Source organism: Rhinatrema bivittatum, chromosome 4 (genome assembly GCF_901001135.1).
Source record: "Rhinatrema bivittatum chromosome 4, aRhiBiv1.1, whole genome shotgun sequence".
In the NCBI taxonomy this organism is placed as follows: Eukaryota; Metazoa; Chordata; class Amphibia; order Gymnophiona; family Rhinatrematidae; genus Rhinatrema; species Rhinatrema bivittatum.
In genome coordinates this window covers 82,983,556-83,004,551 of record NC_042618.1, presented here as the reverse complement: position 1 = coordinate 83,004,551, position 20,996 = coordinate 82,983,556, and the positions used below count along the sequence as shown (strand labels likewise).

The 20,996-nt window shown below is 46.6% G+C and overlaps 1 protein-coding gene across 1 annotated transcript in view; it reads left to right on the top strand.

Annotated features, from left to right (window-relative positions):
• Positions 1–427: 427 nt before the first annotated feature.
• The window catches only part of BATF (basic leucine zipper ATF-like transcription factor), a 39,954-nt gene continuing 19,385 nt past the window's right edge, over positions 428–20,996 (top strand). The window contains exons 1-2 of the mRNA XM_029598400.1: positions 428–559; positions 18,504–18,608. Coding sequence (XP_029454260.1) covers positions 437–559; positions 18,504–18,608 — 228 coding nt within the window. The 5' untranslated portion in view covers positions 428–436. The remainder of the gene's footprint in view (positions 560–18,503; positions 18,609–20,996) is intronic.

Genomic DNA, 20,996 nt, shown 5'->3' with positions numbered 1-20,996 from the left:
TGTAAAATCAGCCGGCCCTGCTCTGCATTTGCAATGTGAGTGCAGATGAGTTAATATGGAAACAGTGGTCCTAGCCCAGGCTGCCACTCCCCCCCACCATGGGCCTGCACGTGTGTGGCATTAATGGCGACCCTGCGTGGCCAGTGGCAGGATGCTGGGCTTGATGGACCTTTGGTCTGACCCAGCATTTCCTCGGTCTCCGTGGCGATGCTGAATCCTGCACGGTTCTGTGCTGGTCCTGAACGAGCCCTGCACGCCTTGCAGGCCTACTTTCTCTCTCTGTCTCTCTGAAAGTGCTGGGGTTTTTCTGGGTATTTCACACGTCTCTCTTCCCAGATATGTTTTCTGCAAAGTTTCCGCGCACGTGACTTCCAGCTTCAGGTCCCCCACACTGTCTCTCAGTGGAAACCACAGAGCGAGGCCGCGAGAGGCTGAGATGTGCACGGCAGTGGGCAAGAGCTGGCGAGGCAGCATGCATGAGAGAGAGAGGGACGAGTGCCAGGACTCAGACAGCAACGACCACAGCTCCTGCAGCTCCCCTCCACTCAGCAGCAAACAGGTAGCTACCGGGCTGGGGAGGGGGGAGAGCCCAGCTGGGCACCCTACAGCTGCGAGGACGGTGCAATCTCTTTAAAGGGGGCTGAACGGGTTTTAGGACTCTGAAGAAGGCTTAGGCACCAGAAGAAGATCCTCAGACTGTGGTCCTGAGGGAAGACGAGGCTGAATGCAAGGCTGACAGAAGGGATTGGGGGACACCTTAGCAGGAGAGTAGGAAGGAAGGGTCACTGGGAGGCCGCTCTCCTGTCCCTGGCACAGATGGGAATGAAAGCGAGGGAGCAGGTGAAGGTTTCTGGGGGGCAGATGCGCAGGCGAGGGGAGGGCTGGCACAGGAGAGAGCCCCGAGGGAAGCTGGGAGGGGACCCCATTCCTAGGTCTGAGAGCTGGGTGACGATGATGGAGAAGCAAAGATGCATTTGTTCGGCATCAGGACTGTTCTTAGAAGGGGGGGGGGGGGGCACTGCCCTGGCCCTGCACTGTGGGGAGCCCCAGCCCTAGCACTGTAACTCCCTGCCAGCCTGGGGCCACAGCTACGCACACAGGCATTCCGGGGCCCTACAATGGCCCCTGTCCTGTCAGTATTCAGAGGCAGGACGGGATCCAGCCGAGCGCACGCAGGTCTCCATCCCTCTTCAGAAAACTAGAACCAGGGACCGGGCCCGTTAGCCTCAGCTCAGCGCTGGCCGAGGATCCTGGAGCGCAGCTGCAGGGGTCCAGTTCTCTCATTGGGTGGCCAGGGAATTGGATAGAGGCCCCTGCTTGCATCTGACCCTGTCCCAGACAGGAGGAGAGAGAGGCCCGGGGGCTAAGCAATGTTGCACTAAGAACTGTAACAGGGTGAACTCTCCCGAGGGAAGAGATAAAATGAGGCAGCAAAGATTCAGTGCAGAACTGGGATGCAGAAAACTCAGAAGATGCTGAGTATCAGCCAGGAGAGAGAACCTGGGGTGATCGGGTCAGACGGTCTCTAGAGGAATGCCGGGCTGCACAGTCAATTCTCCTATTCACTAGCACTCTCGCCATTTTACTGCAGTCTCTTCTGGGATACTCTGCTCCTGCGCTCTCTGCATTTTACTGGAGTCTCCCCTGGGATACTCTGCTCCTGCGCTCTCTGCATTTTACTGGAGTCTCCCCTGGTATACTCTGCTCCTGCGCGCTCTGCATTTTACTGCAGTCTCTTCTGGGATACTCTGCTCCTGCTCTCTCTCCATTTTACTGGAGTCTCCCCTGGTATACTCTGCTCCTGCGCTCTCTGCATTTTACTGCAGTCTCTTCTGGGATACTCTGCTCCTGCTCTCTCTCCATTTTACTGGAGTCTCCCCTGGTATACTCTGCTCCTGCACTCTCTGCATTTTACTGCAGTCTCTTCTGGGATACTCTGCTCCTGCGATCTCTGCATTTTACTGGAGTCTCTCCCCTGGTATTCTCTGCTCCTGCGCTCTCTGCATTTTACTGGAGTCTCTCCCCTGGTATACTCTGCTCCTGCGCTCTCTGCATTTTACTGCAGTCTCTTCTGGGATACTCTGCTCCTACGCTCTCTGCATTTTACTGGAGTCTCCCCTGGGATACTTTGCTCCTGCGTTCTCTGCATTTTACTGGAGTCTCCCCTGGTATACTCTGCTCCTGCGCTCTCTGCATTTTACTGGAGTCTCTCCCCTGTGATACTCTGCTCCTGCGCTCTCTGCATTTTACTGGAGTCTCCCCTGGGATACTCTGCTCCTGCGCTCTCTGCATTTTACTGGAGTCTCCCCTGGTATACTCTGCTCCTGCGCTCTCTGCATTTTACTGCAGTCTCTTCTGGGATACTCTGCTCCTGCTCTCTCTCCATTTTACTGGAGTCTCCCCTGGTATACTCTGCTCCTGCTCTCTCTCCATTTTACTGGAGTCTCCCCTGGTATACTCTGCTCCTGCACTCTCTGCATTTTACTGCAGTCTCCCCTGGGATACTCTGCTCCTGCGCTCTCTGCATTTTACTGGAGTCTCCCCTGGTATACTCTGCTCCTGCGCTCTCTGCATTTTACTGCAGTCTCTTCTGGGATACTCTGCTCCTGCTCTCTCTCCATTTTACTGGAGTCTCCCCTGGTATACTCTGCTCCTGCACTCTCTGCATTTTACTGCAGTCTCCCCTGGGATACTCTGCTCCTGCGCTCTCTGCATTTTACTGGAGTCTCCCCTGGTATACTCTGCTCCTGCGCTCTCTGCATTTTACTGCAGTCTCTTCTGGGATACTCTGCTCCTGCTCTCTCTCCATTTTACTGGAGTCTCCCCTGGTAAACTCTGCTCCTGCTCTCTCTCCATTTTACTGGAGTCTCCCCTGGTATACTCTGCTCCTGCACTCTCTGCATTTTACTGCAGTCTCTTCTGGGATACTCTGCTCCTGCGCTCTCTGCATTTTACTGGAGTCTCTCCCCTGGTATTCTCTGCTCCTGCGCTCTCTGCATTTTACTGGAGTCTCTCCCCTGGTATTAAGAACATAAGAACATAAGAAATTGCCATGCTGGGTCAGACCAAGGGTCCATCAAGCCCAGCATCCTGTTTCCAACAGAGGCCAAACCAGGCCACAAGAACCTGGCAATTACCCAAACACCTAGAAGATCCCATGCTACTGATGCAATTAATAGCAGTGACTATTCCCTAAGTAAACTTGATTAATAGCAGTTAATGGACTTCTCTTCCAAGAACTTATCCAAACCTTTTTTGAACCCAGCTACACTAACTGCACTAACCACATCCTCTGGCAACAAATTCCAGAGATTTATTGTGCGTTGAGTGAAAAAGAATTTTCTCCGATTAGTCTTAAATGTGCTACTTGCTAACTTCATGGAATGCCCCCTAGTCCTTCTATTATTCGAAAGTGTAAATAACCGAGTCACATCTACTCGTTCAAGACCTCTCATGATCTTAAAGACCTCTATGATATCCCCCCTCAGCCGTCTCTTCTCCAAGCTGAACAGCCCTAACCTCTTCAGCCTTTCCTCATAGGGGAGCTGTTCCATCCCCTTTATCATTTTGGTTGCCCTTCTCTGTACCTTCTCCAATGCAACTATATCTTTTTTGAGATACGGCGACCAGAATTGTACACAGTATTCAAGGTGTGGTCTCACCATGGAGCGATATAGAGGCATTATGACATTTTCCGTTTTATTAACCATTCCCTTCCTAATAATTCCTAACATTTTATTTGCTTTTTTGACTGCTGCAGCACACTGAGCTGACGATTTCAATGTATTATCTACTATGACGCCTAGATCTCTTTCTTGGGTACTCTGCTCCTGCGCTCTCTGCATTTTACTGGAGTCTCCCCTGGGATACTCTGCTCCTGCGCTCTCTGCATTTTACTGGAGTCTCTCCCCTGTGATACTCTGCTCCTGCGCTCTCTGCATTTTACTGGAGTCTCCCCTGGTATACTCTGCTCCTGCGCTCTCTGCATTTTACTGGAGTCTCCCCTGGGATACTCTGCTCCTGCGCTCTCTGCATTTTACTGGAGTCTCCCCTGGGATACTCTGCTCCTGCGCTCTCTGCATTTTACTGAAGTCTCCCCTGGGATACTCTGCTCCTGCGCTCTCTGCATTTTACTGGAGTCTCTCCCCTGGTATACTCTGCTCCTGCGCTCTCTGCATTTTACTGGAGTCTCCCCTGGTATACTCTGCTCCTGCGCTCTCACCATTTTACTGGAGTCTCCCCTGGTATACTCTGCTCCTGCACTCTCTGCATTTTGCTGGAGTCTCTTGCTGGTATTTTCAGTCCCTGCGTTCTCTCTATTTTGCTGGAGTCTCTTGCTGGTACTTTCAGTGCCTGCATTCCCTCTATTTTGCTGGAGTCTCTTGCTGGTACTTTCAGTCCCTGCGTTCTCTCTATTTTGCTGGAGTCTCTTGCTGGTATTTTCATCCCCTGCGTTCTCTCTATTTTGCTGGAGTCTCTTGCTGGTATTTTCATCCCCTGCGTTCTCTCTATTTTGCTGGAGTCTCTTGCTGGTATTTTCAGCCCCTGAGAACTCTCTATTTTGCTGGAGTTTCTTGTTGGTAATTTCAGCCCCTGCATTCTCTCTATTTTGCTGGAGTCTCTTGCTGGTAATTTCAGTTCCCTGCATTCTCTCTATTTTGCTGGAGTCTCTTGCTGGTAATTTCAGTTCCTGCGTTCTCTCTAGTTTGCTGGAGTCTCTTGCTGGTATTTTCATCCCCTGCATTCTCTCTGTTTTGCTGGAGTCTCTTGCTGGTAATTTCAGCTCCTGCATTCCCTCTGTTTTGCTGGAGTCTCTAGCTGGTAATTTCAGCTCCTGCATTCTCTCTATTTTGCTGGAGTTTCTTGCTGGTATTTTCATCTCCTGCATTCTCTCTATTTTGCTGGAGTTTCTTGCCGGTATTTTCATCCCCTGCGTTCTCTCTATTTTGCTGGAGTTTCTTGCCGGTATTTTCATCCCCTGCGTTCTCTCTATTTTGCTGGAGTTTCTTGCCAGGTATTTTCATCCCCTGCGTTCTCTCTATTTTGCTGGAGTTTCTTGCCGGTATTTTCATCCCCTGCGTTCTCTCTATTTTGCTGGAGTTTCTTGCCGGTATTTTCATCCCCTGCGTTCTCTCTATTTTGCTGGAGTTTCTTGCCGGTATTTTCATCCCCTGCGTTCTCTCTATTTTGCTGGAGTTTCTTGCCGGTATTTTCATCCCCTGCGTTCTCTCTATTTTGCTGGAGTTTCTTGCTGGTATTTTCATCCCCTGCGTTCTCTCTATTTTGCTGGAGTTTCTTGCTGGTATTTTCATCCCTTGTGCATTGACATTTTCAGCCGCTGCATTCTCTTGGGCAGTATTAGCTCCTGAGTGCTTTAATCTCAAGATCCCAGCATCTCCTGGTTCTGCTGCTCTGAAATGTTCTGCCAGAGCAGTGGGTGCAGCTTTCTTCTAGATCCGTAGGTTGCTGGGGTTTCCTAGAAATACAATTAGAGAGGATGGTATCTGGTAGCACTGCCAGGACAGGAGGAGACAGTCTGCACCTGTCTGTAAAACTGCCTGGTCCTCCCAGGTCTCAGGTCTGGAGAAACCCCCAGACAGATGTCCCAGCTGCAAACCCTTATGTGGGTGATGTAACATCCACTGTGGCCATCTGATGCAGTTTAGCCCTCAGAGGTTGATCCAGTTCCGCCTTCCCTAGAGGAATTGGAATTTGTATCGAGGGGACTTACCTGGTTGCGGTGGGGACTGTAGGAGTGATGGGGAGGAAGGATCCTCAGAGAATATCAGTGATTGCTTTAGGAGAAATCTGATTAACCACTTGTGTAACCAACCAGTTATCTAATGAGCCAAGCTAAGAAAGCAAGAACATGCCATGCTGGGTCAGACCAAGGGTCCATCAAGCCCAGCATCCTGTTTCCAACAGTGGCCAATCCAGGCCACAAGAACCTGGCACTTACCCGAACACTAAGAAGATCCCATGCTACTGATGCAATTAATAGCAGTGGCTATTCCCTAAGTAAACTTGATTAATAGCCGTTAATGGACTTCTCCTCCAAGAACTTATCCAAACCTTTTTTTTTTTTCTCAATTGAAAATTTTTATTGCTGTAAGAACATTCCATTACAGAGAGAGTAAATTACACACCAACCATAAGCAATATAAGAACCAGAAGAAAAACATTACCGTGAAGTGTCAGTGATTCAAAACAGCACATAAGTTTCCCTCACCACCCCCCCCCCCCCCCCCCCCCCGTCATGTCTATTCAACAGTATGGTGCAAGGCCAGGCTTCCATATCTTAGCAAAAGGCAGCAAAAAGTCAACAAATATCAAATATATCCGCAAAATAAATGCAAGAATTGATAGGTCAAGCAGAGCAGAAAATTCCTTAGCGTGAAGTAAAGATCAATGGTCTCCAGGTGATGTATGGTCCCCAAACTTGCTGAAATTTGGAGAGACGATGATATTTCAGAGCTGTAAGGCGATATAAAGTACATGTCCCGTCCAGGCGTTTTAAAAGTTCAGCCGACGTGGGCGGCTGAGAACGCTTCCAGTGATAGGCTATTTCCATCCTCGTGGCTGTGCATACTTGTTGCATTAACGTCTGTTCCGATGTCGTGAGAGTATCCTTAACACCAAACAAAAGTGCCTGTTCCATGGAGAGATCACAAGGAGTTTGAAGAAGATTCGAAAGTAACGTGGATACATAGGACCAAAGAGTGGCAATACATGGACAGTCCCACCACATATGTATGAATGTACCAGGTTGAGAACAGTTCCGCCAACAGTTAGGTGGCACCCGAGGGTAGTATTGATGAAGACGTGCTGGCGTTAAATGCCAACGATAAAAGATCTTATAGTTGGCTTCGATAATCCGAGAGGAGATATTTCCACGTGAAATTTTAGAGAAGATCGCCATCCAGTCCTCTTCAGGGATTGATCTCTGTAGGTCAAGTTCCCAGGCCTTCATATGAGAGTGTTTGGTGAATGTGCGAGAGCCCAAAATCTGGTATATCTTAGATATCAGGCCTCCAATTGGTCGGGGAGAGGCACAGTAGCCCTCAAATAGAGAGCGGGATGAAGACAGGTGTCCGCCAGCTTTGATATGTTGGAGGAAATGCCGTAGCTGCATGTAGGCTAGAAATTCTCCCGAGGGAAGCTGGAACATCTCCTGCAGGGTTGAAAAGGAAAGGAGATATCCCTGTTGCAATATATGTCTGATACCACAGATGCCTTTGGATTTCCATGCTTCATATGCCTGAGTGGGGAGGCCAGCCGGGAACATGGTATTATGGAATAAACACGTCATTGAAAAGTAGTCGGTGTAGCCGACCAATTTATGTTTCCACTGCTTCCACACATTGTAAGTCTGACGTGTGCATGGTGTCAATCTGGTATCCGGCCGCCAAGTCTTGACTGGTTGCCAGAGTATAGCTGATATGGGCATCGGGTCCATCCATTCTTGCTCAAGAATCACCCAGGGTTTTATGATAGGGGAGCAGTGCCAGTCTAGAATAGGCCTCAGTTGTGCCGCTGCGTAGTACCAAGACAGGTTCGGAAGGCCCATGCCCCCTGCTATCTTAGGCTGGTACAAAATCTTTTGCGCCACTCTCGGCGGTCTGTGCCTCCACAAAAAGCGCAGTAACTTTCTCTGCCATTGTAGCAGCAAGGTGCGAGAAACCATCACCGGAAGCGTTTGAAATAGGTAGAGAAGTTTGGGAAGTACAGTCATCTTAATGATTGCCAATCTTCCGATCCATGTAAAGGGTAGGGATTGCCATTTCTCCAAGTCCAGTTCAATTTGTTTAAACAAAGGAGTATAATTAAGCCCAAAAAGATCCGAAAGAGAATTACTTAAATAGACCCCTAGATATTTAAGCTTCACTGATGCCCATTTGAAAGCATGTGCAGCCTTTAAGGACCGCACCAGGTCCGGAGGACAAGTGATATTCAGAATCTCTGACTTGTCCCAATTTATTTTAAAGCCAGACAGAGAGCTGAAGCGCGCCAGATCAGCCTCTATCAGGGGGAGAGATGTAGCTGGACAGCCCACAGTAAATATAATATCGTCTGCAAACAGCGATATTTTAGATTCGTGAGATCGGAATGAGAAACCACGAACCTTCTGATTGAGACGGATGGTTATGGCTAGGGGTTCTAAAAAGATGGCAAACAATAAGGGTGATAGGGGGCACCCCTGCCGAGTACCTCTACTAACGGGAAAGGGGGTAGTGTATCTGCCATTGATTTTCAAACTAGCCGAGGGCTGGTGATAGAGGGCATTAAGCCAGTTATGGAAGAAAGGTCCAAATTCCATTGCGTGCAGGGTTTGAAATAAAAAGGGCCAGTGTACCATGTCGAAGGCCTTTTCAGCGTCTATGGCCAGTAACAGGTGGTCTAGCTGATGGTGTGTGGCCCCCCATATTATGTTAATAATTTTACGGACGTTGTCGCTGGCCATACGACCTGGAATGAAGCCGGCCTGGTCTGGATGTATGATTTGAGCTATGAAGTTATTCATTCTATCCGCGAGAAGTTTGGCTAAGATCTTGAGATCTAAGTTAATTAGGGAGATTGGGCGGTAAGATGCACAAAGTGCAGGATCCCTGCCCGGTCTGGCGATAATGGTAATACCTGCCATATTGGAATCTGGGTTTAGCATTCCCCCCTCCCTAAGATAATTAAAATGTCTCTGTAAATGCGGCACTAGGGTATGGCTAAAGGATTTATAAAACTTGGCGGTTAGTCCATCAGGTCCCGGTGCTTTACCCACTTTGAGAGACTTAATGACACTAAGAATCTCCAAGGTCGTGATTTCCGCATTAAGACTCTCCCGCATATCATGTGTAAGGTGAGGCAGCGGTAGAGCTTGAAGATATTGGGCAATATCTGAAGTCAGGGATATGGGATTCAGCTGAATATAAGTCTTGGTAGAATTTGAGGAATTGTTGAGCTATAGCCGAATTAGATGTTTCAATTTGTCCGGCTGCATTCTTAATTTTAAGGATATGATTTTGAAAAGACTGCTTCTTTAATTGTTGGGCAAGGACACGTCCAGCTCTATTTCCCCCCTCAAAGTGTGTTTGCCTAGTGAGATTTAGTGCGTGAGAGATGCGATCCAGTTCCAACCTGTGCAAATCATCCCTGACTTTGGTAAGTTGTTGCAGTACCTTTGTAGATCGAGTCAAGCTGTGCTGATTAGTAAGATCTAAAATCTGCGCCCTCATCTGGGAGCAGGCTGCCTCCCTCTTCTTTTTAAGATAGGAGGATTGGGAAATGAAGTGACCCCTAATATAAGATTTGAAACAGTCCCAAACCATGACCGGTGAGGTGACTGAGCCATTATTTATCAGGAAGAAGTCCTGAATAAGCTGGGTAGTAGATTGAATAAATGCAGGATCATGCAGTATGGAGTCATTGAGGCGCCAGTATTTACACCCATGGTCACCTGTTGGTAGTTGAATTTGAATGGAAATAGGTGCATGGTCAGACCACGATATAACTCCTACCTCCGCTTTTTGGAGCATATGAGACATGTTTTTGTCAACCAAAAGGTAATCGATTCTTGAATAGGAATCGTGAGGCTTTGAGTAAAAGGAGTAGGATCGTGAATGGGGGAAAGTGGCCCTCCAAGAGTCTATTAAATTGTGCTCCACCATGAGATCTTTAAGTGCTCTAGTGTGAACCGGCGCTGTATGGGAGATACCCTTGGAGGTGTCAATGGAGGGAGATAGGGTTACATTAAAATCGCCTCCAATGAGTAAATGGCCCGAAGAGTGTAAAGTAATCAACTGTTGGAGATTTTTAAAGAAAACAGCCTGCTCCCTGTTAGGAGCGTATACAGAGACAAAGGTGAAATCACGATCATGCATGGTGATACAGAGTAAAAGAAATCGGCCCAGAGGGTCTATAATGCATTTTGTACATTCAAACACCAAATGGGATGCAAATAAAATTCCAACTCCTGCATACCTAGAATTTTTATGGGCAGCAGAGAAAAACTGGTGCTGGTACTTACTCGAGCGCATTAGAGATTCATATCGCCGTGTAAGGTGTGTTTCTTGAACAAAAATAACATCTGGGTTGGACACCGTCAGCTCTCTGAAAAAAAGTGATCTCTTTTGGGGTGAATTGAGGCCCTTAGTATTTATGGATATGACATTTATCCTAGCCATGTTTCATAAAAGGTGATGAAGAGACACCGAATGGGGTTGCAGGACCACAGCAAAAAATGGAGCCGGCTTCCTGAACTCCGCCCAGCCACCTAGAGTGTGATGCGGAAACAGAGAAGATATCACCGGCCAATAACAAAAAATATGCGGCCTGGTATAGCACCAAGACAAAGCCCCAACAGGCTAAACCATAGACATGACCCCCTCCCTTGAAATTCTGTCTGCCCTTTCCTCCAGGCAGACTGACTCCCATTACCAAATGGGGGTGTAAATGGTATCACGAGAGAGAGAGACAGCATCCCGCCCTCTCCCCCAAGCCCACAGCAAATTAAAAACACACCAGATGAACAATAAGACTAATACATGTAATGTAAACGCGCTCAGTAAGTAACAAAGAAATAAAAAATCAACATTGGCAAACCATCGCAGTAGTGCAATATATAAATATTAGGAAGCTCTCTCCTAATGCAGAATGATGAGAAAGTTCAGGGAAGACCCTGTTTGGAGGACGACCCTCCGGAGTGTCGCCGAAGCCGGCTGTTGCGCTTCCCCACCCTCTGCCACGCTGGGCGCTGAATAAGAGGGGTGATGGGCCTCGCAGATCGCTGAGGCGGTGGAGGAGCTGTGTATCCCAACGGGGTCAGGCTGGGGATAGCCTCCGCTGCAGAAAAGCACTTGTGCGCTACCCCCTCAAGTGAGAATGAAAGCCCAAAAGGGTGAAGCCATCTATATTTTACAGACTTGGTGCGAAGAAAAACTGTAACTTCCCTGAAAGATTGTCGGTTCTGTAGCGTAGCTATAGAGAGATCCGGGAAGACAGCAATACTGTATCCGTTCCATGCCCATTGATTGCGCTCTCTGGAGGCCGCCGCCACCTGCTCCTTGATTTTGTAAGCGGAGAAACAGACAATTATGTCCCGCGGGCGGTTAGCCTGAGGAGATCGCCGTGCCCTGTGTGCTCGATCGAATTGTATGTCAGAAGATAGAGGATCTCCCTGTTTGTTAGACTCCCCAAGTAAAAACAAGCAGAAGTCCCGGATTAGCACGTGGCAGTCCTCGGGCCCCGTCGGCTCGGGGAAGCCACGGAACCGGAGGTTGCTCCTCCTCGCCCGATTTTCCAAATCAGCGAGTTTAGCTGTTATTTGATCAGTGTCTGCTCGGATGGAGTCGGTGAGGGTTTTAGATTCAAGTACCTGCGCGGCATGTCCCTCTAAGCGCACATCAAGGTCATCAACTCTATGCCCCAGAGTATTTAAGTCTTCGCGCATCTCCTCCACGTGGGTAAGTAGTTCTTGTCGAAATGATTTTATGTCGGCTCGTAAATCTGCAAACCATTCTCTGAATTCATTTCTGGTCGGGTGCTCGGACAATGTTCCGTTAGAGGGATCATCGTGTGCGAGGAGTGTCTCTGGGGTCTCTACTCGCTGTGCGCCGCCATTTTGATCTCCGGCTGCTTGAACGGGGTTATCGACTGGTTCCATGTTTCCTTCTTTTTGATAGGAAAATCGCTGCAGATCGGGATTTTTTTTCTTGCAGGTCATAGTTCGCAATGAGAGCTCTCCTCCTATATATATAGATGGTTGCAAAATATAACTAGAGCGCGGATCGCTGTAGATTCAGCAGGGGAGCAGCGGGAGCTCAAGAATCAAGCTGCCATCTCTCCTCGTGACGTCACACGTCCCCCCATCCAAACCTTTTTTAAACCCAGCTACACTAACTGCACTAACCACATCCTCTGGCAACAAATTCCAGAGCTTTATTGTGCATTGAGTGAAAAACAACTTTCTCCGATTAGTTTTAAATGTGCCCCATGCTAACTTCATGGAGTGCCCCCTAGTCTTTCTATTATCCGAAAGTGTAAATAACCGATTCACATCTACCCATTCTAGACCTCTCATGATTTTAAACACCTCTATCATATCCCCCCTCAGTCGTCTCTTCTCCAAGCTGAACAGCCCTAACCTCTTTAGTCTTTCCTCATAGGGGAGCTGTTCCATTCCCTTTATCATTTTTGTCGCCCTTCTCTGTACCTTCTCCATCGCAATTATATCTTTTTTGAGATGTGGTGACCAGAATTGTACACAGTATTCAAGGTGCAGTCTCACCATGGAGCGATACAGAGGCATTATGACATTTTCCGTTTTATTAACCATTCCCTACCTAATAATTCCCAACATTCTGTTTGCTTTTTTGACTGCCGCAGCACACTGAGCCGACGATTTCAATGTGTTATCCACTATGACACCTAGATCTCTTTCTTGGGTTGTAGCACCTAATATGGAACCCAACATTGTGTAACTATAGCATGAGTTATATTTCCCTATATGCAACACCTTGCACATATCCACATTAAATTTCATCTGCCATTTGGATGCCCAATTTTCCAATTTCACAAGGTCTTCCTGCAATTTATCACAATCTGCTTGTGATTTAACTACTCTGAACAATTTTGTATCATCTGCAAATTTGATTATCTCACTCGTTGTATTTCTTTCCAGATCATTTATAAATATATTGAACAGTAAGGGTCCCAATACAGATCCCTGAGGCACTCCACTGTCCACTCCCTTCCACTGAAAAAATTGTCCATTTAATCCTACTCTCTGTTTCCTGTCTTTTAGCCAGTTTGTAATCCATGAAAGGACATCGCCACCTATCCTATAACTTTTTACTTTCCCTAGAAGCCTCTCATGTGGAACTTTGTCAAACGCCTTCTGAAAATCCAAGTATACTACATCTACCGGTTCACCTTTATCCACATATTTATTAACTCCTTCAAAAAAGTGAAGCAGATTTGTGAGGCAAGACTTGCCCTGGGTAAAGCCATGCTGACTTTGTTCCATTAAACCATGTCTTTCTATATGTTCTGTGATTTTGATGTTTAGAACACTTTCCACTATTTTTCCTGGCACTGAAGTCAGGCTAACCGGTCTGTAGTTTCCCGGATCGCCCTTGGAGCCCTTTTTAAATATTGGGGTTACATTAGATATCCTCCAGTTTTCAGGTACAATGGATGATTTTAATGATAGGTTACAAAGTTTTACTAATAGGTCTGAATTTCATTTTTAGTTCCTTCAGAGCCCTGGGGTGTATACCATCCGGTCCAGGTGGTTTACTACTCTTCAGTTTGTCAATCAGGCCTACCACATCTTCCAGGTTCACCGTGATTTGGTTCAGTCCATCTGAATCATCACCCATGAAATCCTTCTCCAGTACCTCCCCAACATCCTCTTCAGTAAACACCGAAGCAAAGAAATCATTTAATCTTTCCGCGATGGCCTTATCTTCTCTAAGTGCCCCTTTAACCCCTCGATCATCTAACGGTCCAACTGACTCCCTCACAGGCTTTCTGCTTCGGATATATTTAAAAAAGTTTTTACTGTGAGTTTTTGCCTCTATGGCCAACTTCTTTTCAAAATCTCTCTTAGCCTGTCTTATCAATGTCTTACATTTAACTTGCCAACATTTATGCATTATCCTATTTTCTTCTGTTGGATCCTTCTTCCAATTTTTTAATGAAGATCTTTTGGTTAAAATAGCCTCTTTCACCTCCCCTTTTAACCATGCTGGTAATCGTTTTGCCTTCTTTCCACCTTTCTTAATGTGTGGAATACATCTGGATTGTGCTTCTAGGATGGTATTTTTTAACAATGACCACGTCTCTTGCACACTTTTTACTTTTATAGCTGCTCCTTTCAGTTTTTTTCTAACTATTTTTCTCTTTTTTTTTTTTTAATTTATTTTTTATTATGCATTTCACAAATATTGACAGCAATTTCGGCATGTCAAGGAATGGGTACAAATAATATTACAGGTAATTCAAAGCCTGAACTGCACTCTATTTAAATTTAAAGTATAAATTAAATTTCCATACAATAATTTTCCAAAAGAATACAGTCTGGAATCTAAGCAAACCCCTGTTATAAAGCAAAAGGGAGATCCAAAAATGTTATACATGAGCAAAAATAAAGCATTTATAACTAAGATCAAGCAGTTGTGCTGTGCTTACTTCTACTATTCCCTTAACAGATCTCAGCAAGGTCTAGGTAATTTTGCATCAATAAATTTGCGCAATTCAAGCGGCTCTAAAAACACAAACCTTTCGTTCTGGAATTTAACTACACATTTACAGGGGTAATAAATCACAATCTGAGCCCCAAGGGTTTTCCCCTCTTGGCACATTGAAAGAAACTTTTTTCTGTGTGTTTGTGTAGTTTTAGTTCTGTCATTTTTCTCATTTTATCAAAGTTTCCTTTTGAAGGTTTAGCGCTACAGCCATGGATTTGCTTACTGTCCCCCTTCCATTCATTAAATCAAATTTGATCATATTATGATCACTATTGCCAAGCAGCCCCACCACCGTTACCACTCTCACCAAATCCTGTGCTCCACTGAGAATTAGATCTAAAATTGCTCCCTCTCTCGTCGGTTCCTGAACCAATTGCTCCATAAAGCTATCATTTATTCCATCCAGGAACGTTATCTCTCTAGCGTGACCCGATGATACATTTACCCAGTCAATATTGGGGTAATTGAAGTCTCCCATTATTACTGCACTACCAATTTGGTTAGCTTCCCTAATTTCTCTTAGCATTTCACTGTCCATCTCACCTTCTTGACCAGGTGGATGGTAGTATACCCCTATCACTATACACTTACCCAACACACATGGGATTTCTACCCCTAAAGATTCAATTTTGTATTTAATCTCATGCAGGATGTTTATCCTGTTGGACTCTATGCCATCCCGGACATAAAGTGCCACACCGCCTCCCGGGTGCTCCTCTCTGTCATTGCGATATAATTTGTATCCCGGTATAGCACTGTCCCATTGGTTATCCTCCTTCCACCATGTCTCTGAGATGCCAATTAAGTCTATGTCATCATTCACTGCTATACATTCTAATTCTCCCATCTTACTCTAAGAAGTAAGAACTTCCCAATATTGACCACGGAAGTTCTGGCATTAGCATACAAACATTTCAAAGTTTGTTTTTTGTTTGCATTAACCACCTGCTTTTCAGTTCTCAGGGATAAATTGGAATCTTTTAACTCAGGTGAGTTTTTAGTTACAGGCACTTGGACTACTTTTCTTAATATTGGAACTTCACTGTTGGGATGCCCTAATTCTAATGCATCATTAGTATCCTTTGAAGATACCTCTCTCCGAACTATGCGCTGCTGAGCAACTGTCGTTTTTCCCCTTTCTTCTAGTTAAAAGCTGCTCTAGCTCCTTTTTAAAGATTAGCGCCAATGTAATAAACTTTCTACATCAAAATAACACTAATTGCCAGCACTTAAACAGCAACAACTCTGCCTATGAAAGTTAACACTGCAAACATTACACCAGGTCTAAAACACCAACACACCCAAGTTGCTATAGATTCCTACATAGAAACTACACATGCAAAACACAGATATAATAAAGACACCATAAAGTATAAATAGAAATGTATAGACAAAACTGAACTAGAAACAGCAAAAAGACAAATTCTGTATGTAGTACAATGGAAAAATAGAAGCATTACTGTTCCTCATAAAACAATAAAATTAATAAAACCATACCAATAAAAAGAACAATCCAAAACTAATGAATAGATCCCCACAGTGTTTATCCCATATCCCTTTGAATTCATTAACTGTTATCATCTTCACGACTTCCTCTGGAAGGGCATTCCAGGCATTCACCACCCTCTCCATGAAGTAATATTTCCTGAGGTTGGTTTTGAGTCGACCCCCCTTGAGTTTCATTTCATGACCCCTGGTTCTACTGATTTCTTTCCAATGGAGAAGGTTTGACGATTGTGCATCATTAAAACCTTTCAGGTATCAGAAGGTCTGTATCCTATCTCCCCTGCACCTCCTCTCCTCCAGGGTGTACATATTCAGATCCTTCAGCCTCTCCTCATAAGTCATTTGATGGAGACCTCCCACCATTTTGCTCGCCCTTCTCTGGACCGCATCCATCCTGTCTCTGTCCCTTCGGAGATACGGTCTCCAGAACTGAGCACAGTACTCCAGGTGAGGCCTCACCAAGGACTTGTACAAGGGGATGATCACCTCCTTTTTCTTACTGGTTATTCCTCTCTCTATGCAGCCCAGCATTCCTCTGGCTTTAGCTATCACCTTGTCACATTGCTTCGCCATCTTCAGATCACAGGACACTGTCACCCCAAGGTCCCGCTCCCAGTCCGTGCACATCAGTCTTTCACCCCCCATCACATAAAGCTCTTTTGGATTGCTGCACCCCAGATGCAGGACTCTGTACTTCTTGGCATTGAATCCCAGCTGCTAAGTCCTTGACCTCTCTTCAAGCTTCCTTAAATCCCGTCTCATTCTCTCTACTCCTTCCGGCATGTCCACTCTGTTGCAGGTCTTAGTATCATCCGCAAAAAGACAAACTTTACCTTCTAACCCTTCCGCAATGTCGCTCACAATAATATTGAACAGGACCGGTCCCAACATTGATCCTTGTGGCCCTCCACTTAACACCGCTCTCTCATCAGGGTAGATCACATTTACCATCACATTTTATTCATGAGCCTCCTATGTGGGACTGTATCAAAAGCTTTACTAAAATCCAAATAAATCACATTGAGTGCTCTTCCCTGATCCAGTTCTCTAGTCACCCAATCAAAAAATCAATCAGATTAGTCTGACAGGACGTTCCCCTGGTGAATCTGTGCTGCCTCGGGTTCAGCAAGCCCCACCGGATTGTAGATAGATCACTTTCCTTTCCTTCAGCAGTGACTCCATTACTTTTCCCACCACTCAGGTGAGACTCTCCGGCCTGTAGTTTCCTGCCTCCTCTCTGTTCCCACTCTTGTGAAGCGGGATCACCACCGCTCTTCTCCAGTCACTCGGTACCACTCCCGTTTCTAGGGATCTATTGAACAGGTCACACAGCGGAGTCACCAACTCATTTCTGAGCTCCCTCAGTATCCTGGAATGAACCTAATCAGGCCCCATGGCTTTGTCCACTTTCAGTTTCCCCAGCTCTTCCAATACATTCCCTTTTGTAAACGGAGTTTCGTCTGCACCACCCCCATCCACAGCCTTATTAATCAGCGATGGTCCTTCTCCAGGATCTTCTTTAGTGAACACTGAAGTATTTGTGTAATATTTCCACCATTTCTTTGTCTCTCTCCAGGCATTGCTCCTTGTCACCTTTTAATTTCACTATACAGCTTCATACCTTTCTCCTTTCTCTGCTGTATCTAAAGAATGTTTTCTCACCTCACTTTACCTCTCTGGCAGTCCTTTCTTCTGCCAGACTTTTTGCTTTCTTGATTACTTTCTTCATCTCCCCAAGATTTACCAGATATTCTTCCTTGTGTTCCTCTTTTTGGGATCCTTTATATTTAATGTACTTTATTTTTAATGTTTTTTTATTGATGATTTTATTGTATTTGTCTACTTACACATTGTGAATTTGTGCAACGTTCTGGTCAGCTTTTGCTGAGTGTATGGTATATAAAAGTCAGAAATTAATTGAATAAAAATACACTGAAGAGGAAGAGGACCATGGGCTGGGGATACAGAGGAAGAGGAAGAGGAAGAGGACCGTGGGCTGGGGATACAGAGGAAGAGGAAGAAGCCCGAGGGCTGGGGATACATAGGAAGAGGAAGAGGACCGTGGGCTGGGAATACAGAGGAAGAGGACTGTGGGCTGGGGATACATAGGAAGAGGAAGAGGACCGTGGGCTGGGAATACAGAGGAAGAGGAAGGGGACCGTGGGCTGGGGATACAGAGGAAGAGGACCGTGGGCTGGGGATACAGAGGAAGAGGAAGAGGACTGTGGGCTGGGGATACATAGGAAGAGGAAGAGGACTGTGGGCTGGGGATACAGAGGAAGAGGAAGGGGACCGTGGGCTGGGAATACAGAGGAAGAGGACCGTGGGCTGGGGATACAGAGGAAGAGGAAGGGGACTGTCGGCTGGGGATACAGAGGAAGAGGAAGAGGAAGAGGGCTGTGGGCTGGGGATACAGAGGAAGAGGAAGAGGGCTGGGGATACATAGGAAGAGGAAGAGGACCGTGGGCTGGGGATACAGAGGAAGGAAGGGACGGGGGGGATAGAGGAAGGGGACCGTGGGCTGGGGATACAGAGGAAGAGGAAGGGGACCATGGGCTGGGGATACAGAGGAAGAGGATCTTGGGCTGGGATACAGAGGAAGAGGAAGAGGACCGTGGGCTGGGCCGCAGAGGAGGGGGACAGGGCTGAGACCTATTGAGGAGGGGATTTCATGAAATCCTTTCTAATGGAGCAGAGAATCTGAGGTTTGTGAGCTGTTTGGCAGGAGCCAGTAAATGTCTTTCTTATTCCCGTCAGGACTCCTCGGATGATATGAAGAAAGTTCAGAGGAGGGAGAAGAATCGCATTGCAGCACAGAAGAGCCGACAGCGCCAGACCCAGAAAGCAGACACGCTGCACCTGGTAGGTGCTGATCACCTGAGGCCTGCAGCCAGGCCGATGCCGCTCTACAGGTAGCAGAGACTGCTCCCAGAATGTGAGCGGGGTGTGTATGTAATCCATAGGAAAGCAGAAACAGTTCCAGGCCGCTATTCTGAGGTAGAGAGAGAGGAGATCCCCCAAGAATCAAAAGATGCAATCAGAGCCCAAGAAGATGTGGCAGGAAGCGACAGTATTGCCCCGGTCGTATTGGGCACTGCTGGCCTGATTAAAAGAACTTCCAGGCACACACGTTCCACCCCAGGGGCTCCAGAAGGAGGCGCTCTCTGGCTCAAGGGCCTTGAGAGGCTGAGCTCAGACTCATCATGCTCAGGCTTACGAGCGAGGATCACTCCTGTAAGGTATGAGATAAGAGGGGGCCTGGTTTTAAAGCATTAACTCCCAGTGGTGTAAGGTAACATGCAAAAGCATCGGGAGTTTACGAAACAAACAGCTGACATAAATCCCGTTTAACACGAGGAACCCGTGCTTTATGCTTGGAAAAGAGACGGCTGAGAGGGTCATGAGAGGAGTTTATGAAATCACGGGTGAGGTGGAGCAGGTAAATAAAGGAGGGTTGTTTACCCTTTGAAATCATTCTAAATCAAGGGAGCCCTCCGTGAACGTAGCAACCAGCAGATTCCAAACAGATGGTAGAAAGGCACTTTCCCCTCCGCGCCCTACCAAGTGGTGAAATCTGCTGCCAGAGGACGGTGATCAAGGTGAGAGCACAGCGGGGTCTGCACAAGTTCCTGGAGGATCAGTCCATTGCGTACGATTAGCCAGGCTATCCCTGGAAGTGAGTAACAGGAGTTAGATCTACCTTACGGGATCTGCCAGGCAGCTGTGACCTGGAATGGTCACCGTCGGAGACAGGACACTGGGCCTAATGGAGCTTGATAATTCTTATGATTTCTGGGGACAAACCAGGATTCAGGGGCCGATAACCTGGTTTCTCTATGCTAACCTTTCCTTGCATGCATGAATCATGGTTAATGTGCAGGACACGAGCATGGTTTGTGCACTTATAAAGGTCGCGCACAAACACTTTTATGCTCCTAAACGTTCTACGTATAACACAAGCACTAAAAGCATAAAATGTGCTCTCGCAAATCATGTTTATGTGCGTAAGATCCCCAGCACCATGAACTCCAGGTTCAGCCCCAGAAACTTTACCACATCTGACCGGGGGGTTAAACTTCCGGTGCTAAGAAAACCAGAGTTAAGCCTCCGCACCTCTCTAGTTTCTTAATTTGCTTGGAGGAGCGTTAAGCTGTGTGCACGGTTTTATTCAGGGGGAAAGGTGTGCGCTCAGAACCTGTGAGGCCTATCACCAAGGGGGGTGGTAAAATCTGCCCTGTGGGAGGCTTTGAGAGCAAGTTATGGGATGATTATATGTTAAGTGGATCACATTCAGGTACAGCTCACAATCTAAAGGCCTCATCTATGAAAAACTTTTTCTTATAGACACAGATTGGGAGATTTTAGCTGTCCCCAAACACAGTCAATGTTCTCTCCTCCACAGCACAGGGGAGGGACGGGAGGGAGCGGGGTGGAAGGAGATACAGCTCAGAGGAAGGTCAGGAGAGGAGACATTATAAGGAAAAGGTGCTTAGGAGCGTTTGCCATATTTTCAGCCTTCTATCATGACCTCTTGTTCTAGAGCTCCAGTTCCACTGAAAAGTACTTTGTGCTTGTGTATTACGTATACATGCAAGGAAGTTTAATGTCTCTGTAATATCCCCTCCATCTCTGCGCGATTCCATTCTTGAGTATGTGGGTGCTGAAGTCTCATTTCATAGGGCTTTTGCTGATAACCCTACACGATTTTGCTTTCTCTGCACAGCCTCCAGACCTGGACACACTGTTCCAGGTGAGGCCTCACAATTATCACCTCCCTTCTTCCACTGGTTCTGCCTGTTCCTGTGCGGCCCAGTGACCCTCTGGCTCTGGCCACTGCTTCATCACACTGATTTGCTACCTTGAGTTTGTCTGAGGCAAACTCATCTAGGCCCTACTCTAAGCTGGCACATATCAGCACCTCAGCTCCATTGGTTACTGGACATGAGAGGTCTAGAACGGGTAGATGTGAATCGGTTTTTTACTCTTTTGGATAATAGAAGGACTAGGGGGCACTCCATGAAGTTAGCATGGGGCACATTTAAAACTAATCGGAGAAAGTTCTTTTTTACTCAACGTACAATTAAGCTCTGGAATTTGTTGCCAGAGGATGTGGTTAGTGCAGTTAGTATAGCTGGGTTAAAAAAGGTTTGGATAAGATCTTGGAGGAGAAGTCCATTAACGGCTATTAATCAAGTTTACTTAGGGAATAGTCACTGCTATTAATTGCATCAGTAGCATGGGACCTTCTTA